Below are 18607 nucleotides of genomic sequence, written 5' to 3' on the forward strand. Positions count from 1 at the left end.
AGTTGCCGTACCAGGCAGTGATGCAACCGGCCAGGATGCTTTTGATGTTGCAGCTGTAGAATCTTTTGAGGATCTGAGGACCCATACCAAATCTTTTTAGTTTTCTGAGGGGAAATAAGCTTTGCCGTGCCCTCTTCATGACCAAGCTCTGAACTATAGTCTGCCTTCGTATTACTGAAAAACTTTATTAACCTGAAATAAGTATTGAATTGAGGTAAAAATAAGTTTGAGAATGCATTCAACATAACTGATTTAAGCATATGTTCTTTGGATGGTGTCCATACTGATCATGTCCTTGCTTACAAATATCTGAATAGGTGAAAAGCCGTCTTAAAGCATATTGTGATGTTCGTGCGCACAAATTGATTCCACAACAAGGATATTCGTTCAGGTGGTTTACTGATGATCAGCTTCTAAAGTAAATAATACATAGCACTAAAACTGTCTCATACAGAGTGTGGGCTAGTCATCTCTGGCACAAAACGCGGAGATCCATCATCCATGCAGTGAGATGCCAACCAATTTACAATAGCCAACCTTGGGAACATAACATTAGTGAACAGACCTACACTCCATCCCACAACAAGCTTTTATAGCTGCCTTATGCAAATGACTCAACATTTGAGCATACTTGACTGGGTGGCCTTTCAGCAAACACTTTAATAGACTACAGACAATGCTTCACTACAGTCAATATCCTGACGCCTAAACTTGTCCTTTTACAGTAAACATGAACTACAGTGCAATAATTTGTCCTTTAAGTACATCAACGGTATGTTTATTTGTGTCACAACAGTCTTTTCAGAGTTAGCTCTCAGATCTTTTTTTTACACCTTCCTCTCAAAGTCGTTGTCTACATCTCTTCAGTCTCTTTCTCAGACGTAGTGTTTGTTGGGGCTGTGAGCTGCACTTTTAGATTTGCTCTTTGGCGCCGGCATTGTGCAGTAGGTCTAGTGGTGTGGTGCAGCCCTTTGTGTGAGTAGTGGCAGGCCCTTCCATAACATCAGTGTGGGAATAGGAGGGGGAGACATTACATGTGCATCTTTGCTTGTGGAGGCAGCTGGTGCTTCAGAGTCCATCACCAGGTTGATTATTGGAAGCAGGTGTGTTAGCTGGGGCTGGGGCAAATGAGTGGCCCCCCACTCAGGCCCCCGAGGACTGGAGTTGCCCATCCCTGTTATAAAATATACTTTAAAGCAGGGCTCTAAAACCCTGTTCCTGGAGAGTGACTTCCTGTAGGTTTTCGCTCCAACCCCAGCTGTACCTGATTCATTTGATCAACAAGCTAATTATTATAATCAGGTGTGCTAGATTAGTGTTGGATTGAAAACCTACTGGATGGTAGTTTTCCAGGAATAGATTTGGAGAGCCCGGCTTTAAAGTATTGAGATACATTCAGTTCTGATTGTAGTCAAGTGCAGCTGTGAAACATGTCTGGAAGATCATTTTGTAAATCAAACAAGGGGTGGTCAAACTAAGACAAAGGGATACAAAATAGCAGTTCAGTAACATTGTGGTTGTTGTTAACATATACGAATTGTCAAGAAATATATAACGTAGAGGGAAAAGAAACAAATTATGATCAAAATAGAGAACAATGGAATTTTGTATTAAAATAATTCTGCTTCTTACCTTTAGCTGTTTAGCTAAAGTTGAGAAGATTTTTCAGGGCCAAGAATCACCCAGTCAAGCTTCCCATGCCCCTGGGAGATTTGTTCCACAGTACAGGCCTGCACTAGAACCAGCCAGCTTTCAACCAAGGCCTGTGCAATGGCCCGCCAGGGTCCAGAGACCGACGCAAGTTCAAAACCCTTTCCTCCAGTCAAAGCAGACCTTCAATGAGCCTTTGACCTGGAGATATCCTGAAGATCCAGTCAAAGAGGTGCAGTTGGCTATTGATGAGCAGAGACCGCTGCCTGTGCCTGCCAGGAGCATTGCAGTTCAATGTGGGGTGAATGCTGCCCATGTGGAAGTCAAGCGAGATCTGCTCGGTATAGGCCAACTCATTCACCCAGCGGATCTCTCCCTGGGAGGCTGTGTGGTCACCGGGGAGGATGTTTCCGCTCAAGTGCTGTTCTTCGACACGGAGCTGCACGGATGTGGCAGCACACTGACGGTAACATTGACCTTTAGCATCATTAGGATTTTGTAAGGTTGACTACCATTGATTTTCTTACAATGCAGTTTGCTGCTCTGATTCCAGATGACTGAGGATTCACTTGTCTATGTCTTCACACTCCGTTATACACCAGCCACCCTAGGCAGCAGCCCCATTGTTCGGACTAGAGAAGTGGTGGTCTGGGTTGAGTGCCACTATCAAAGGTGAGTTGACTACACCTGCATTGTGGAGTTTTATTTATTTTGTCAGTTCAATCAACTTTGGATACACTTCCTTGGCCATTTGGTTTCACATTTAAAGACTCCTTTACAGAAATCATGATGTGAGCAGCGGTTCAGTGAAGCCCACCTGGAATCCCTATGCCTCCACTAAGGTTGCAGAGGAGCTCCTCTACTTCTCCCTGAGGCTAATGACTGGTTAGTAACTGCTTGACCTTGCCATATTGGCATTGCTCTTATCAGGCATTGACTTAAGTGCTGTCTCTGCACTTGTTTGTAAACCATGGTGTTGCCAACTGGCAAATGTAACCGCCGCTTAGTTATTGGAATGAGGTGGCTACCCCAGAGTACAAAAGGATGGCAGTTATATTTGCCATGATAAAACCACACTGCTGATGTACAGACCCTGCTCTAGTTTATCTGACTTGGAATAAGCATTAGACTGTTGCCTTGTCTTCGCAGACAACTGGCAGTTGGAGAGACCCAGCAAAGAGTACGTCCTTGGAGATAATATTAACTTTGAAGCTTCTGTCGTCCAGTTCTTCCATGTGCCCCTCCGAGTCTTTGTGGACAACTGTGTAGCCACAGTCATCCCAAACGCCAACACTGTCCCAAGATATGCCTTCATCGAGAACCGTGGGTGAGTATCCTTTGTAAGGTACTTGATCTAGTTCAAGGACTAATTGTTTGCTTTAATCTGCTAAGGAAAGCATTTCCCATTCCCTCCACCTGCCCACACTTCAGATCAACAGCCATCTTGAATGGCATCCTTTCAGAGTTTCAGCAGTGTAGGCAGCCTAATTTTGATTTTTGTGGCCTTCAGTTGTCTGGTCGACACCAAGCTGACAGGCTCCAGGTCCCAGTTCATACCTCGCACCATGGATGACACGCTCCAGTTCCAGATCGAAGCCTTTAGGTTTCATGTTGTGAACACTGGCTCAGTGAGTAGTTAATCCTGAGATCTTCTGCAAATTAGTTTCGGAATGTCCAAATTTATAGAATTGGCAGGTTTGTTGAGCTTCAATCATAAATGAAGTGTAGTATGGCCAACATGACGTTGCTTTAAATTGGTGTCAAATCTACTAATTCTTATGGGGTACCGATGCTGAGACTTCAACAAATGTAATTTCAACAGCTTTACGTTACCTGCCTCCTGAAAGCCACAACCGCTTCATCCCCTATTGATCATGAGAACAAGGCTTGTTCCTTCTCAAATGGGTAAGTCTGGGTATATATGGCAGGGTGTGCACTCTGCTTGTACATACTATATGCAACACTCTCTTTTCAATAGATGGCGCGAGGCCAGTAAGAAAGACCAGGTGTGTGGCTGTTGTGAAACAGACTGTGGCATGAGAAGGGAACCGGATCCAGGTACATGTGCACTTCAGTCCAGTGTTGCTCAATCGCTTCCTGGATGCCTCCCTGGGGTGACTTGATTCACCTAAACCTTTGGCTAAACTGGCGGTCAGTGCTTGGCTGGAACAAAAAAAGTGCACCCCTGAGTCACCCAGAAATTGACTGAGAAACAATCCTTTTGTGTAGTTTGATTCTGAGTTCTCCTTATATAGACATGGTCTTCTGCTCTTAGGTTTTCAGTGGGAGCAGGACATTTCTGTTGGTCCTCTCAACATAAAGGAAAAGCTTCTTGACTGATGGTGTAATTCTCAACTGGACTGGCTGCAACAGTGCAAATTATATTTTAGATTGTCACAACCAATAGTAATAAAAGGATGAGTCTCTACCAAACCATTACATTAGTCTTGTTTAGTATTCCTGACTACTGGAAAAGTAGTCAACACTTTTAGTTCAGGAACTGTGGGTTTGATTTAAAAAGGACTTAATACTTTTGAGTGGGCAGGGACAAATAGAAAATTCATGACCTTTCGGTGTTGATTAGAGTAGCTATACCGTAAAAGCTGTCTTGATTATATGTAATGAAACCCTGAAATGGGGTCTTTGCAGGCTTCGTAGAGGTGAATGCATTGTGTTGCAAGCTCATTTGCTGGTATTTTTCGAAATTGTTTGAAAGAATATGGTATATTTGGACCGTGGTGCTGCATTGTCATGTCAGTGTTACATCAAACAGGACTTTAGTTGTCCTTTAGGTCCAGAGTGACTGTAATTGTACCATTTTATCAACAGTGCTGAAGCTATTGGGTGTTGAGGATTTACAGTCTGTTTGGCTTTTTAGTTTGTCAAGGCTGCCAATATGCCAATTCCGATCCATATCGTGTTTGATGCATTTCACACAACTCCATGAAACACCTCTTATTCCTCCACACATACATAAAAATCCATATTTGTCCACCATAATAGAAGTGGAAAGGGTCCAATGGATTTGCAGACCTCCATTCTTCTGGAGTTCTCCAGCTGTAAAAAAGAAACAAACAAGTTAAATTATGCAAATATTCAACTGCAAGACATGGTGAGAATTTGGAGAAAATAAAGATGCAATACTTTTGATTTTCAGTAAACACTGTGAAGGACTTAGGTTATAAAATAATTATATCCAGTTTTTGTTTGGTATGTTTAATTATTTCAATGCAAAAGCTTTCAAATGAGATTTGTTTAACCTTTCGTAACAGAGCACTGGGTGTATGAGGCAAGTTAAACTCACCAATCTCTAGGCAACACTAAACCCATTATTACATTAATTAACCCTTATGGCTTTGCCTTTTGCAGTGCTTGAAAAATATTACAAGCTTTATCAAAAATATTCAATAGAACATTTATTGAGATAAACCAAGATCTTGACAATGTTCATTTTTTTTTAAACGTTTTTGAGTAATTTATTTTATACTTTTCTATGGCTCTAATTTGCAGCTGGGGTGTTGCATCTGCTATTGTGTTTATCGCTCTCTGACATAGACCCTCACTTTCTGTGAAATAATTATGTTCAGGAAACACTTGAATGGTGAAGGCTGACCCAAGAGCAGCTCTACCTTTCGATCCTATCAGTATCGACACCTTCTCCAACGATACACATAGCAACCCTTCTCTCTGCGTGGTGTTTTGGGAAACGCTTGTTACGTTGTAGGAAAGATGCATCATCAAAACACTCAGAGGCCTCCGTTCCATCCCTATCGGGAAACCGGGTCCAGGTCTACTGGAAGCTGAGTGTACCATCTCTAGACAATGTTTTCTCACATTGTTTCACGTGTTTCTAAATTTGCATTTCCAGTTTCTTGTTTCTCATTTATTTAGCTATTTATTCAGATGTATCTAATAATTAGCATGGAAATGGGGCCTCTTTGTGGGAAGAAAAGGCCACCCTGCAGAGAGAGATTATTTCTGCGCTATCTTTTTCTCTATAGATGCATATAAAATAATGAAAAGCATTCATCAAATATTTTGAAGGCACATTAGTTTATGGAGATTGGCAGGTTTTCGCGCATAAAAACATGCTAATAATTGGGACTTTCTAGTTGCTATTTATGGAAGTCTAACCAGTAACAATGGGTAAAAAGTTGTGAAGAAAAATCAACCAAAATGTTGTTTGTAACACTTTGCTGGTGCCCCTTTAATTGTGTTTCTTGGCAGTCATCCACATTGTTTTTATTCACTAATTACCAGATACTGAGAATGCAGCATATTCCTACTGTAGTTTGTATGAAACGAAAAGTAAGTTGTCTTTTAAGGGTGGCACTTTAATAAAAATGTAAATATATTTATCAAAGGCGGAGAGATGAATATCAGACTAAATGCCCAGCTCTTGGTGATCCATTGCTAAGGGCCATGCAAATCTGTCTCTTTAAAGGCCTGGTGAGATTGCAAAATGTATCTCCTACCTAATTGGGACCTGTAAGACTGCTTTGATTTTCTCAAACGGCATAGGAATATTGTAGACACCAACCACACACAGGGACACGGACAGACGGCTGCCTTCAGTCTGTCGGTCTGTCTATATGATTGTCTGTAATTACACGGTGCCCTAAACATCCGTTACTGTCCTTTCGAAAATAGTGGCCTTCAAAATAAATGTTTTCCCTGTCTGTGACTGTGCTATTATGATGTCTCATAGAATTTAATTAACAAGAACAGTGCTTACTGTATTCCCTTTCCATAGAGCACAATGTCAAGACAGATGTTATTTCCTGCCTTGAAATGTCATGTCCAAAGAAACTTTCTAAAGCCAGATCTCTTAGATATGACTGAAGGGCCCATCCTGTTTCAGTACATGTGTGGTCAAACTGTGTGATAGCTATTTTCTAAACGGAGACCCGGAGTACCCATCAGAACTAGATGCTCAAGTCGCAGACCAACTTCATTCATGTGACACATTTCTGTCATAGTCCAGCCAAGTGTAGAACACTGTGTGACCGAGTTGTTGTGAGACTGGAGGAGGAGAAGGGGACAGAATGGGAGTGTAATCATGGGATGGATGGCCAGGAGCAGAGGTGACTGGAGAAGTGTACGGCTCAGCAGATTCTGCGGGACTGCTCGCTTGTCTTCCGCTGACCCTCGACCTTGTCTGTCCAAACCTCCTCTCCCATGGCCTCCAGTGTCCCCAAAAACTCTTACACCCAGTCCTCTGCTCCAACGCTGTGCTGTGGTTAACACTTTCCAAGGATCTTGTTCTTCAACTTCTTAAATTAATGGACTTTTCTCCTAATAAATGTGTTGCAGGCAACATGAATTTAGTCAATTTTCTGTGGTAAAGCAGAATGTCTCAGCATCTGTCCTTGTGAGCAGGTGTGTTCCAGTCCTCACTTAATTATGTTAAATTGGTCAATTAATTGACTAATGGTGTGCATATCAGACCACTTGAAGAAGGTTAACTAAGGGTTAGGAATATACACAGGACTTCCGGGACTAAAACCCATCTTTTTAAACGGAGAGATGGATCAGGAAAGGTATGCCTACAGGGATGACAGAGTAAGAGGTAGAGGGAGAAAGACAGATGTTCAGAATATAGTCGTTTTGTGACAGCCTCTCAAGGGTCCTCATATATGCAGGCTGTTAATTATTTAGATGCAGTTGTGTTTTTCCTCTCCTCCTTGATTAGTCCCGGCTGAGTGACTGTGCGTCTTTTAGGGTCCCCAGGGAAGGCTATTCCAATGCAAGGTCATAGGGTGACGAGTCTCAACAGAACAGTGGACATTTGTTTTGTTGGTCTTAAAGACATAATCCCACATTTCCTGGGGCAAAACACTTACAAAAAAACATTCCGAAGTGTTCACACCAAGTTTGCTTGTGCTTTTTTTCCCAGAGGAAATAAAACGTTAATAGCACCTGCTAATTAGCCACATTTTTTAAGAACTTGTGCCCAAAACTTAGACAAGGATTGGCTAATCACTAAAGATGAGTAGGATGTGGAAGAGAGGGGGCGTGCTTGCTCTACACACAGCCACACCAGGAGAGATCTGTTAGAAGGGGTCTGTTGTGTCCCAAAATCTAATCCAATCCCTCATCCACTTTCAGGAGCATGTTCGTGTTCCTCTGGTGGCCTCGTTTAAGCTGTCCACCTGAGGCTCACACACTGACACCATCTCCTCCATTACCCCACATACCCATTTATTAGTAATTTAGGCCTCTATTAAATCTGCATTGCGGAAGTTCAGCTTTACAGCTTGATTGAAATTTAAAGGCAAAGTTCCTGCTTTAGAGACGACTGCATTCATGGTAAATGCTCCATATGTCGGCTCAATCTGAAATAGCCTTTAAATATCTATTGTGGAATCTGTAACAGCGTTACAGCAGATACAGGGTCTTTCTATAAACTAGGGTACCAGTAAGGATGTCCTACACTGGACAGACAACTTGTTACAGCTCTTGATAAGTCATTGATAATTTTGTTCATGTCATTGCATAAAGATATAAGGGGGGATCATAGCTTTATCAATACAATTCACTAGCTGATTTAGAACCTACAGTATGTTTAATCCTGTATCATGATTGGTGTCTTGAGGATTTGTCCAAAATCATGTGACAACTTTTTTTCCATATTTTATGTCAGTTAAGCATTAATCAGTTAAATTAGACATTGAACTTGAACCCTGTAAATATCCCTTTGTTTGTATAGAGATCTCAGAAATGCAGTATAACTAGGTAACATTTCATGTCTCCTTATGTTACGGGGTGAAAAGAATTTTCATGGGCACCCAAATCCAACATAACGTATGCATTGCAACATTGAATGGTTCTAACCAAAAGAATGACCTTACCTTGACACTTAAACCCTAAATGTATACTGTCATTAACGTGGTTCTTCAATAATTATGTTAATAAGTGTTTGATGCACATTTGGTGTCCAACTGATATATTCAGCATGGATATTTTCACACATCATCATCTGATCCAGGAAGGAATTTTCCAAATGACAGTCAAGTGACAAACAGCTGTTGTGACAGGTCATGTGATGCAAAAACAGCCCATGTGCTGGAAAAAAAGATGTTCCTGAGGAATGTCAAGAATATTTTGGTGTCTCATTGTTATGCCTGTAAAGACAGTTGTGCATGGATCCAAGTATGTATTGAATATGCCTAACGAATTGATGTTGATCATCTGTTGTTGTCTGCTTGATTTACAGCAGGGTTGTGTTAGAATTACAGAGGAAGCATAAAGGTAATGAGTTCATGGTTTCATGTTTTTTTGTGCCTTGGATTGGACACCGAGTCCACTGTGTGCAATTGTGTAGGGAAAACTATTGCGCAACACCCAATTATTTTCCTTTTAATTATACTGAATATAATGACAAAAATGACAGCCTAGTGGGCTTATTCACACTATGATCTGTTTATGAAATGTAAAACAGTATATGTTTTTTTTCTCCATGTTAGAAATGCAACAAACAAAAAAATCCCCAATTTCGTGATATCCAATTGCAATCCAATAACGATCTTCTCTCATTGCTGAAACACTCCAACGGTCTCGGGAGAGGCGAAGGTTGAGTCATATTTTTACATGACCCGCCAAACCCGCCGTCTTAACCTGGGAGCCAGCTGCATCAATGTGTCGGTGTTCATTCAACCGACGACTGAAGTCAGTTTGCAGGTTCCCGGCTCGCCACAAGGAGTCGATAGAGTGCAATGAGCCAAGTAAAGCCCCCCTGGTCAAACCCTCCCTAACCTGGATGGCGCTGAGCCAATTGTGCACTGCCCTATGGAACTCTCAGTTGTGACACAGCCTGGGATCAAAACCGGGTCTGTAGTGACGCCCTTATGCACTGCGATGCGGTGCCTTAGACAGCTGCGCCACTCGGGAGGCCTTGTCCTGCAATTTTAAACAATGTAAGGGGCTTGAACTTGAATTTGGAGCTCAAAAATTCAAGTAGACTACCGTAATAGGCCTACTGTTAAAATCAGATTTTCTCAATTTGATGCTTGAAAAGTTAATGTAATTATTGTAGCCAATTTATAAGTTCTTCTGCTCCCTTATAATTATCTGTGACTTGATTTTTGATCAGTTTTTGTGAGCGACGTTTCCCGCCGCTTCAAAAGTAGGGTGTTGAGCTACTCCGTTCCGGAAAAACCACCTGTAGCTACTCCGTTCCGGAAAAACCACCTGCAGCTACTCCGTTCCGGAAAAACCACCTGCGGCTACTCCGTTCCGGAAAAACCACCTGCGGCTACTCCGTTCCGGAAAAACCACCTGCGGCTACTCCGTTCCGGGAAAAACCACCTGCGGCTACTCCGTTCCGGAAAAACCACCTGCGGCTACTCCGTTCCGGAAAAACCACCTGCGGCTACTCCGTTCCGGAAAAACCACCTGCGGATACTCCGTTCCGGAAAAACCACCAGCGGCTACTCCGTTCCGGAAAAAACACCTGCAGATACTATGAGGACGACAACATCTAACGTTGGCTACAACTTGACTTTCCATACAAATCCTTCCATTAAAAAAAGAACCTGGTTTTTGGTCACTTTCTCATTATAAAAACAGCGATGTTGAGATTCAAAGGGTGGGATTAATGCTACCGCTATTCATGGCTTTATTATGTGTGCCTGCGTCAGACACATTGACTTCATAAAAATCGGCAGAAATGACTCCAACCTAATTTGTCAGGCAATGTCCACATGATTTTCAAATATTTTAGAATGTAATAGTAATTTTAATATCAATGCATTGGCACGGCCCCCCCCAAAATCATTATTCTTAACCCTCCTGTTGTGTTCATTTCATGTTAATTAATTCTGTGTTCCCGGTCCAAAATGACCGACCCATTATAGCTGATTACAAATCCATAATAATACATATATTATCACCTAATGTTGTGTTAGATCTTTTTATCAACTGAAGTTCTTGTGAACATTACAAGTTTTGAACTTCTATTGGCTATTTATGGCCTGTAGGCCTCATTGACCTGAACTCATACAACTCTTTTTGAATAAAAAAAGCATAATGTATGGATTATTTTTACTATAACAAATACTCAGATGAAACATATTGTGCTGTTTTTCACAGACTACTTTGTGTCAAAGTTTAACAAGGACACTCTCCTCCTCACCAGTGTCATGATCAAAGATATGATCAAGAACCTCACATACAGTATATCGTTTGGTCATTGTGCTGCTACAAAATGAATTGTGAGCAATGCCTCAAAAAAGCTTTATATATTTAAACAATGTTGCAATGGTTTGTGAGAATGACTACAGGTGTGGTTCCCATGGGGGAAAGATTCTTTTGGGGAAAGGTTCCTGTGGGGGTTGCCATGGAAGCCAAGGGGAGGGAGGGGTGTGTGTATGTGGTGTGTGCTCGAACACACATGCATGTTGGGGTCTGGGAGAGGATGTGTGTCCATCTGATTAATGGGCATGTGCCTTAACTGAATTTTGTAGTCTCAACCATTAATTTCTAATGACCGGTCATTTTTGACCGGGAACACAACAGGTGTACAAAAGTTAAATAAGACACCCAAAATGTTATGAAGATCATCAAAATGTATTTTGTGTTCAGATGCCCTGTGTGGATGAAGTCATGGAACCTTTTGACAATCAGAACTACATTCAATTAACTACATTTTTCAGAGAGAGAACTTGTAAATCGGTCCAATTGGATTAAATTGGTAAGTAAATTATACAATAGTATAACATTGTATAATGTTATGTCACACATTGGCCCCATTATTTATAGAAAGACCGTTAAACTCAAAGAGTGGAAGTTCTTTGGAAGTTCACTTCTTATTTCTCTTAACTAAAATTAAGCATGCTTGGATTTTTTTGAACACACTGTCTATAGACTGTGGCACCATTTTTAATGGCACACACATTTAATGGCACACATGACAACATGAAAAGTATGACCCATAACATTGTCTAATTCATAATTACTGCTACAGCCATTAACACAAATAGGTTTTGGAATATTCCTGTGGTGGTATATGAAGGTGGACATGCATGTGAGCCAGCAGCCAGGGTGTTGGGGGTATGTGTGTGTGTGCACGTGCGTGTGTGTGTGCATGTCTCTGTGAGTGGGTGAGGGATGTGCTGCTTTGGTACAATGAATACAGTATTCATCAAATAAGGTCTCAGGGTTCCACGCTGACCTCTTTTACAAAGAGAAGTTGAAAAATGTAGGCGCACACAAATAAATTTAGGAGCACAATGAAAATATTTTAAGTAATAAAGCTAGAATCCTTCATTTTTCTGGGCACACTGGTGCTCCTATATACAGTGCCTTGCGAAAGTATTTGGCCCCCTTGAACTTTGTGACCTTTTGCCACATTTCAGGCTTCAAACATAAAGATATAAAACTGTATTTTTTAGTGAAGAATCAACAACAAGTGGGACACAATCATGAAGTGGAACGACATTTATTGGATATTTCAAACTTTTTTAACAAATCAAAAACTGAAAAATTGGGCGTGCAAAATTATTCAGCCCCTTTACTTTCAGTGCAGCAAACTCTCTCCAGAAGTTCAGTGAGGATCTCTGAATTATCCAATGTTGACCTAAATGACTAATGATGATAAATACAATCCACCTGTGTGTAATCCAGTCTCCGTATAAATGCACCTGCACTGTGATAGTCTCAGAGGTCCGTTAAAAGCGCAGAGAGCATCATGAAGAACAAGGAACACACCAGGCAGGTCCGAGATACTGTTGTGAAGAAGTTTAAAGCCGGATTTGGATACAAAAAGATTTCCCAAGCTTTAAACATCCCAAGGAGCACTGTGCAAGCGATAATATTGAAATGGAAGGAGTATCAGACCACTGCAAATCTACCAAGACCTGGCCGTCCCTCTAAACTTTCAGCTCATACAAGGAGAAGACTGATCAGAGATGCAGCCAAGAGGCCCATGATCACTCTGGATGAACTGCAGAGATCTACAGCTGAGGTGGGAGACTCTGTCCATAGGACAACAATCAGTCGTATATTGCACAAATCTGGCCTTTATGGAAGAGTGGCAAGAAGAAAGCCATTTCTTAAAGATATCCATAAAAAGTTTTGTTTAAAGTTTGCCACAAGCCACCTGGGAGACACACCAAACATGTGGAAGAAGGTGCTCTGGTCAGATGAAACCAAAATTGAACTTTTTGGCAACAATGCAAAACGTTATGTTTGGCGTAAAAGCAACACAGCTCATCACCCTGAACACACCATCCCCACTGTCAAACATGGTGGTGGCAGTATCATTGTTTGGGCCTGCTTTTCTTCGGCAGGGACAGGGAAGATGGTTAAAATTGATGGGAAGATGGATGGAGCCAAAGACAGGACCATTCTGGAAGAAAACCTGATGGAGTCTGCAAAAGACCTGAGACTGGGACGGAGATTTGTCTTCCAACAAGACAATGATCCAAAACATAAAGCAAAATCTACAATGGAATGGTTCAAAAATAAACATATCCAGGTGTTAGAATGGCCAAGTCAAAGTCCAGACCTGAATCCAATCGAGAATCTGTGGAAAGAACTGAAAACTGCTGTTCACAAATGCTCTCCATCCAACCTCACTGAGCTCGAGCTGTTTTGCAAGGAGGAATGGGAAAAAATGTCAGTCTCTCGATGTGCAAAACTGATAGTGACAAATGAAAATTCCATGTCTCACAGTGTCACGACTTCCGCCGAAGTCGGCTCCTCTCCTTGTTCGGGTGGCGTTCGGCGGTCGAAGTCACCGGCTTTTTAGCCATCACCACTCCATTTTTCATATATCCATTTGTCTGGTCTTGTTTCCATACACACCTGGTTTTCATTTCCCCAATCAATCTACTTGTATTTAACCCTCTGTTTCCCATCATTTTTTGTGTGTAATTGTTTCATGTTATGTGGTGTTAGTTTACGTGCTTAACTTTTATGTTCCGTTTTTTGAGCGCGTTTGATTTATGTAGTGCTCTCGTTTTTGGAACTATAATAAAAGTGTGCCTGTGCCTACTCTGCTCTCCTGTACCTGACTTCGCCTCCAAAACACCATTGACAGAAATACACACCTCCAATGGAGTCAGCAGGAGCAGGAACCCCGGTTAGAGGAGTCGAGGAAGGCATCCAAGAACATTCGGCCATGTTACATCATCTTGGTGCCATGATGGAACGCGTTGTCCAGACCATGGACTGCTGGGAGAGACAGGAAGGCTCTCCAGTGCCTCACCGGGATTGTCTCCACCCGTTCCATCCGGAGAGAATTCCAGTGGGATACGTCTCTCCCTTCCCAGGGAGTATGATGGAACGGCAGCACAATGCCAGGGATTCTTGTTACAACTGGACCTCTACCTGGCCACTGGGCACCCAGCTCCCTCAGGAGGGGAGAGAGTGGCCACCCTCGTCTCCTGCCTCACAGGAAGAGCGCTGGAGTGGGCAAACGCTGTGTGGAGAGAAGGAGACACGGCGCCAGACCACTTCGAGGAGTTCACCCATCGCTTCAGGGCCATCTTCGACCATCCACCTGAGGGCAGAGCGGCGGGGGAGAGGCTCTTCCATTTGAGACAGGGGACGAGGAGCGCCCAGGACTTCGCCCTGGAATTCTGGACCTTGGCCGCCGGAGCAGGCTGGAACGACAGGGCCCTCCCTCATCGACCATTATCGATGTAGCATACGAGAGGACGTCCAACGTGAGCAGGGATGCCACCATTTCCTTTGACCAACTGGTGGATTTGTCTTCGGTTGGATAACCTGCTGGTCACCCGCGGACGTCCAGAGGGGGCTCTGTCGGTTCCAACATCCAGCACCCCGCTCCGGTGCCCATAGAGTGAGGAGGGGCTCCTCATAGGGAGACTGGAGGAGCCATCACGTGCACCATCTGTGGCCGCATAGGACACACTTCCGGTCGGTGCCGTGTTGGTTCCTCTGTGAGTCGAGGCAACAGGCGGGCACTCTGGCGTCACCCCAGGTGAGTTTGCACCACACTCATCCAGAGTCCTCTGTTGATCAACTGTTTGTGCCTGTTTGTTTCCCTAAGTTTTCCCCACATTCCCAGCATAAGGCGCTCGTCGATTCAGGCGCAAGTGGGAATTTTATCGACAGAGCCATTAGGTTAGGGATCCCTATTTTTCCTATAGTTAGACCCATCCCTGTGCACGCTCTAGATAGTCGACCATTAGGGTCCGGGCTAATCAAGGAGGCCACCATCTCCTTGGCCACGGTTATGCAGGAGAATCATGAGGAGAGAATCAGTCTCTTTCTCATTGACTCTCCTGCGTTTCCTGTGGTACTAGGCCTTCCTTGGTTGGCTCTGCATAACCCCAACAGAGGGCCCTCACGGGGTGGTCGCGAGAGTGCTCAGGGAGGTGTGTAGGGGTTTCTGTTGGTGCTACCATGGTGGAAAGTCCAGACCAGGTCCCCCCAGAATACGCCGATTTGGCTCTCGCCTTCTGTAAAAAGAAGGCTACTCAATTACCACCTCAACGTCGGGGGGATTGTGAGATAAATCTCCTGGCAGACGCTGCGTTTCCAGGCAGTCACGTGTATCCCCTGTCACAAGCGTAGACGGTGGCTATGGATACATATGTCTCTGAATCCCTGCGTCAGGGGTGCATTCGGCCCTCTACTTCACCCGCCTACTCCAGTTTCTTTTTTGTGAAGTAAGATGGAGGTTTACGCCCGTGCATTGACTATAGAGGTCTCATTCAAATCACGGTGAGGTACAGTTACCCGCTACCTCTTATCGCCACAGCGATTGAGTCAATGTATGGGCGCGCTTCTTCATGAAACTGGATCTCAGGAGTGCGTATAACCTGGTGCGTATCCGTGAGGGAGACGAGTGGAAGACAGCGTTCAGTACCACCACATGGCATTATGAGTACCTCGTCATGCCGTACGCTGTTGATCAGCTCAATCAGTTTTCCAGCCCTGCACTACTAGGCTTTTATGTTCCGTTTTTTGAGCGCGTTTGATTTTTGGAACTATAATAAAAGTGTGCCTGTTCATTATACTCTGCTCTCCTGCACCTGACTTTGCCTCCAATACACCATTGACACACAGCTAAATATTTAGGTGCATATGCTATTAAAATAGTTGCACTATAGAGCTCTGTCTCTTGTATCCAGTGACAAATGAATGTCTCTGTACTGGAAGATGGCGTTAGATAAGAATTGCTTTGTTGTAGGACAGAATAGATCTTTGTCAGTGAAGAGATATGAGAGCCTCCACATTCGTTCCCTGAAAACGTGTCTTCAATTTCTAAGTGTATGAACTTGAACCTGTAACATAGTTTTACAGCTGTATGTCTGTCTTCTCAAACTGACAAATGTGTACCTCTTGCTTACGCTGAATGGCCATTTTTATCATCAGCAACACATTTGTCTTGTTCCGAGAAATATTTCTGTATTGCTGTTGACAAACAGACTGCTGTGCATTATGGGAACAGATACTGTCTGATGGTTGAATATGATTCTCTTTTAGTGTTTGATTGGATCTGTCTGCCCATGTACGTCAACAATAACTCAAATTCTGCAACCCTACCTGTATGATCACAGGTAGGGTTGCAAAATTCTGGTAACTTTCCCCAAATTCCCAAGTTTTCCGGTTGAAGGATTCCTCGAATCAAAAGTGAATATACAGGAAATCCCAAGTCTTCCAACCAGAATATCTGGAAAACCAGGGAATTTGGGGAAAGTTACGAGAATTGTGCACCTCTAGTCACACGGTAGAGAACTTGTGCTGTCTACAGTACCGCAAGGTGACTATGGTTGCCTAGATGAGTCATCCCCTCGATGGGGACCCTCCCTGGATGGACTACGTGTGCCAATCCCTCATCAAGTTCTTTACTTTAATGCTAAATTGTAATTATTTATCCTCTATGGCCTATTTATTGCCTACCTCCCTACTCTTCTACATTTGCACACACTGTACATAGATTTTTCATTTTTTTTTGTTCTATTGTGTTATTTACTGTACGCTTGTTTATGTGTAACTCTGTGTTGTTGTTTTTGTCGCACTGCTTTGCTTTATCTTGGCCAGATCACAGTTGTAAATGAGAACTTGTTCTCAACTGGCCTACCTGGTTAAATAAAGTTGAAATAAATAAATGAAATAAAACTTTGATTGTAACGTTCAAGCAGATGTCAGAATGTCCTGAATGTTATGTGATTCTAGCCCATAGTGGACCAGTGATATTTCTGCTAATTGGTATATTAACCCAGTTGTCACAGTCAAAAGAAAACAACACATACTGTACGTGCTGTACTAGGACACAGTGTTCCCTCATTCAATAATGTTTCTAATTAATACTGCGCACAGGGAACATTAATATGTTGCTTCTACAGTAAACCAAATGCCTCAGATATGAAGCATATGCTGAAGTATAATTCAGTAATAACAACAGCACAAGGCTAAACTCAAGACGAAAGGTCAACTCTAACCCTCAGTGCCCCTGGTTTCTTATTGTGCTCTCACTGTATCCATTTAACACATTGTTTGGATGTATAGTGGAGTTGAAATCAAGTGCCTGTGCAGAAGGGAGAGGGTTTGCTTCGATGAACTCTCCTGAATTTGTTTAACTTTCCACACGGTAGTCATGACAACCCTTGCCCTTGTGGGATGTGGAGATTTTCTTGAGGCTAGGACTCTCTTTTACCCACATTTATCTACCCTTCTCTCACTGTGGATCTTATCCACTTTTCTTTCAAGTTGTGTGGATATGCCAAAGTCATTTTGGATTTGGACCCACATCCCTTACTTGTGATGTGCAAAATATAGATGTCGGCTGTCTGATGCTTCTTTTCAACACTGCAAAGGCCAGATGACCTTTCTGTGTTATTGCTTTTACAGGCTCCTGGAGTTGTGATGAAAAAGCCCTGTGCATTCTAAGGTTACCTGTCTGCTGTATTAGTTCTAACCCTCTGCCTGGAAAAGCATTCAGTGCATCAATATCTAGCTGGTTAATTATACAGCATCTATTTCTGTAAACATGTATAACCAAAAAGATATGGATGCACTGAATGATGGTATACTGTTGTATAAAATACTCAGGCTGAAGATTAACTAAGTTGTGTAGACACCTATGGAAACGAACAATTAAATGTCTGTGTATGTGTCTGTGTGTGTGTGCCTCTGTGTGAATATGTAAACTCAGAAAAAACATTCCTATCACTGTCAACTGCATTTATTTTCAGCAAAGTTAACATGTGTAAATATTTGGATGAACATAACAAGATTCAACAACTGAACAAGTTCCACAGACATGTGACTAACAGAAATTGAATAATGTGTCCCTGAACAAAAGGGGGGGGTCAAAATCAAATCAAAGTAACAATCAGTATTAGGTGTAGCCACCAGCTGCATTAAGTACTGCAGTGCATCTCCTCATGGACTGCGCCCGATTTGCCAGTTCTTGCTTTGAGATGTTAACCCACACTTCCACCAAGGCACCTGCAAGTTCCCGGACATTTCTGGGGGGAATGGCCCTAGCCCTCACTTGTTCTCAACTTGCCTACCTGGTTAAATAAAGATGAATGAATATATATATATATATATGTATATGTATATATGTATATATATATATGTATATGTATATATATATATATGTGTGTGTATATATATATATATATATATAGATATGTGTGTATATATATGTATATATATATGTATATATGTATATATATATGTATATATGTGTGTATATATATGTATATATATGTATATATATATATATATGTATATATATTTTGCACATCTACCATTCCAGTGTTTAATTCCTATATTGTAATTGTTTCACCACCATGGCCTATTTATTGCCTTACCTCCCTTATCCTACCTCATTTGGACATACTGTATATATACTTTTTCTACTGTATTATTGACTGTATGTTTGATAATTCCATGTGTAACTCTGTGTTGTTGTATGTGTCGAACTGCTTTGCTTTATCCTGGCCAGGTAGCAGTTGGAAATGAGTACTTGTTC

General features: G+C 42.3%; 1 protein-coding gene across 1 annotated transcript; it reads left to right on the forward strand.

The window, feature by feature from the left end:
* Positions 1–1480: 1480 nt before the first annotated feature.
* Positions 1481–3990, forward strand: LOC139406440 (zona pellucida sperm-binding protein 3-like). Its single transcript, XM_071149024.1, has 8 exons — positions 1481–2116; positions 2204–2322; positions 2432–2535; positions 2800–2977; positions 3161–3278; positions 3473–3555; positions 3629–3708; positions 3926–3990. Exons 1-8 carry the CDS (start codon positions 1598–1600, stop codon positions 3988–3990), a joined length of 1266 nt encoding a protein of 421 aa, XP_071005125.1. The 5' UTR covers positions 1481–1597.
* Positions 3991–18607: the final 14617 nt, after the last annotated feature.

This window comes from Oncorhynchus clarkii, chromosome 4 (genome assembly GCF_045791955.1).
Source record: "Oncorhynchus clarkii lewisi isolate Uvic-CL-2024 chromosome 4, UVic_Ocla_1.0, whole genome shotgun sequence".
Lineage (NCBI taxonomy): Eukaryota > Metazoa > Chordata > Actinopteri > Salmoniformes > Salmonidae > Oncorhynchus > Oncorhynchus clarkii.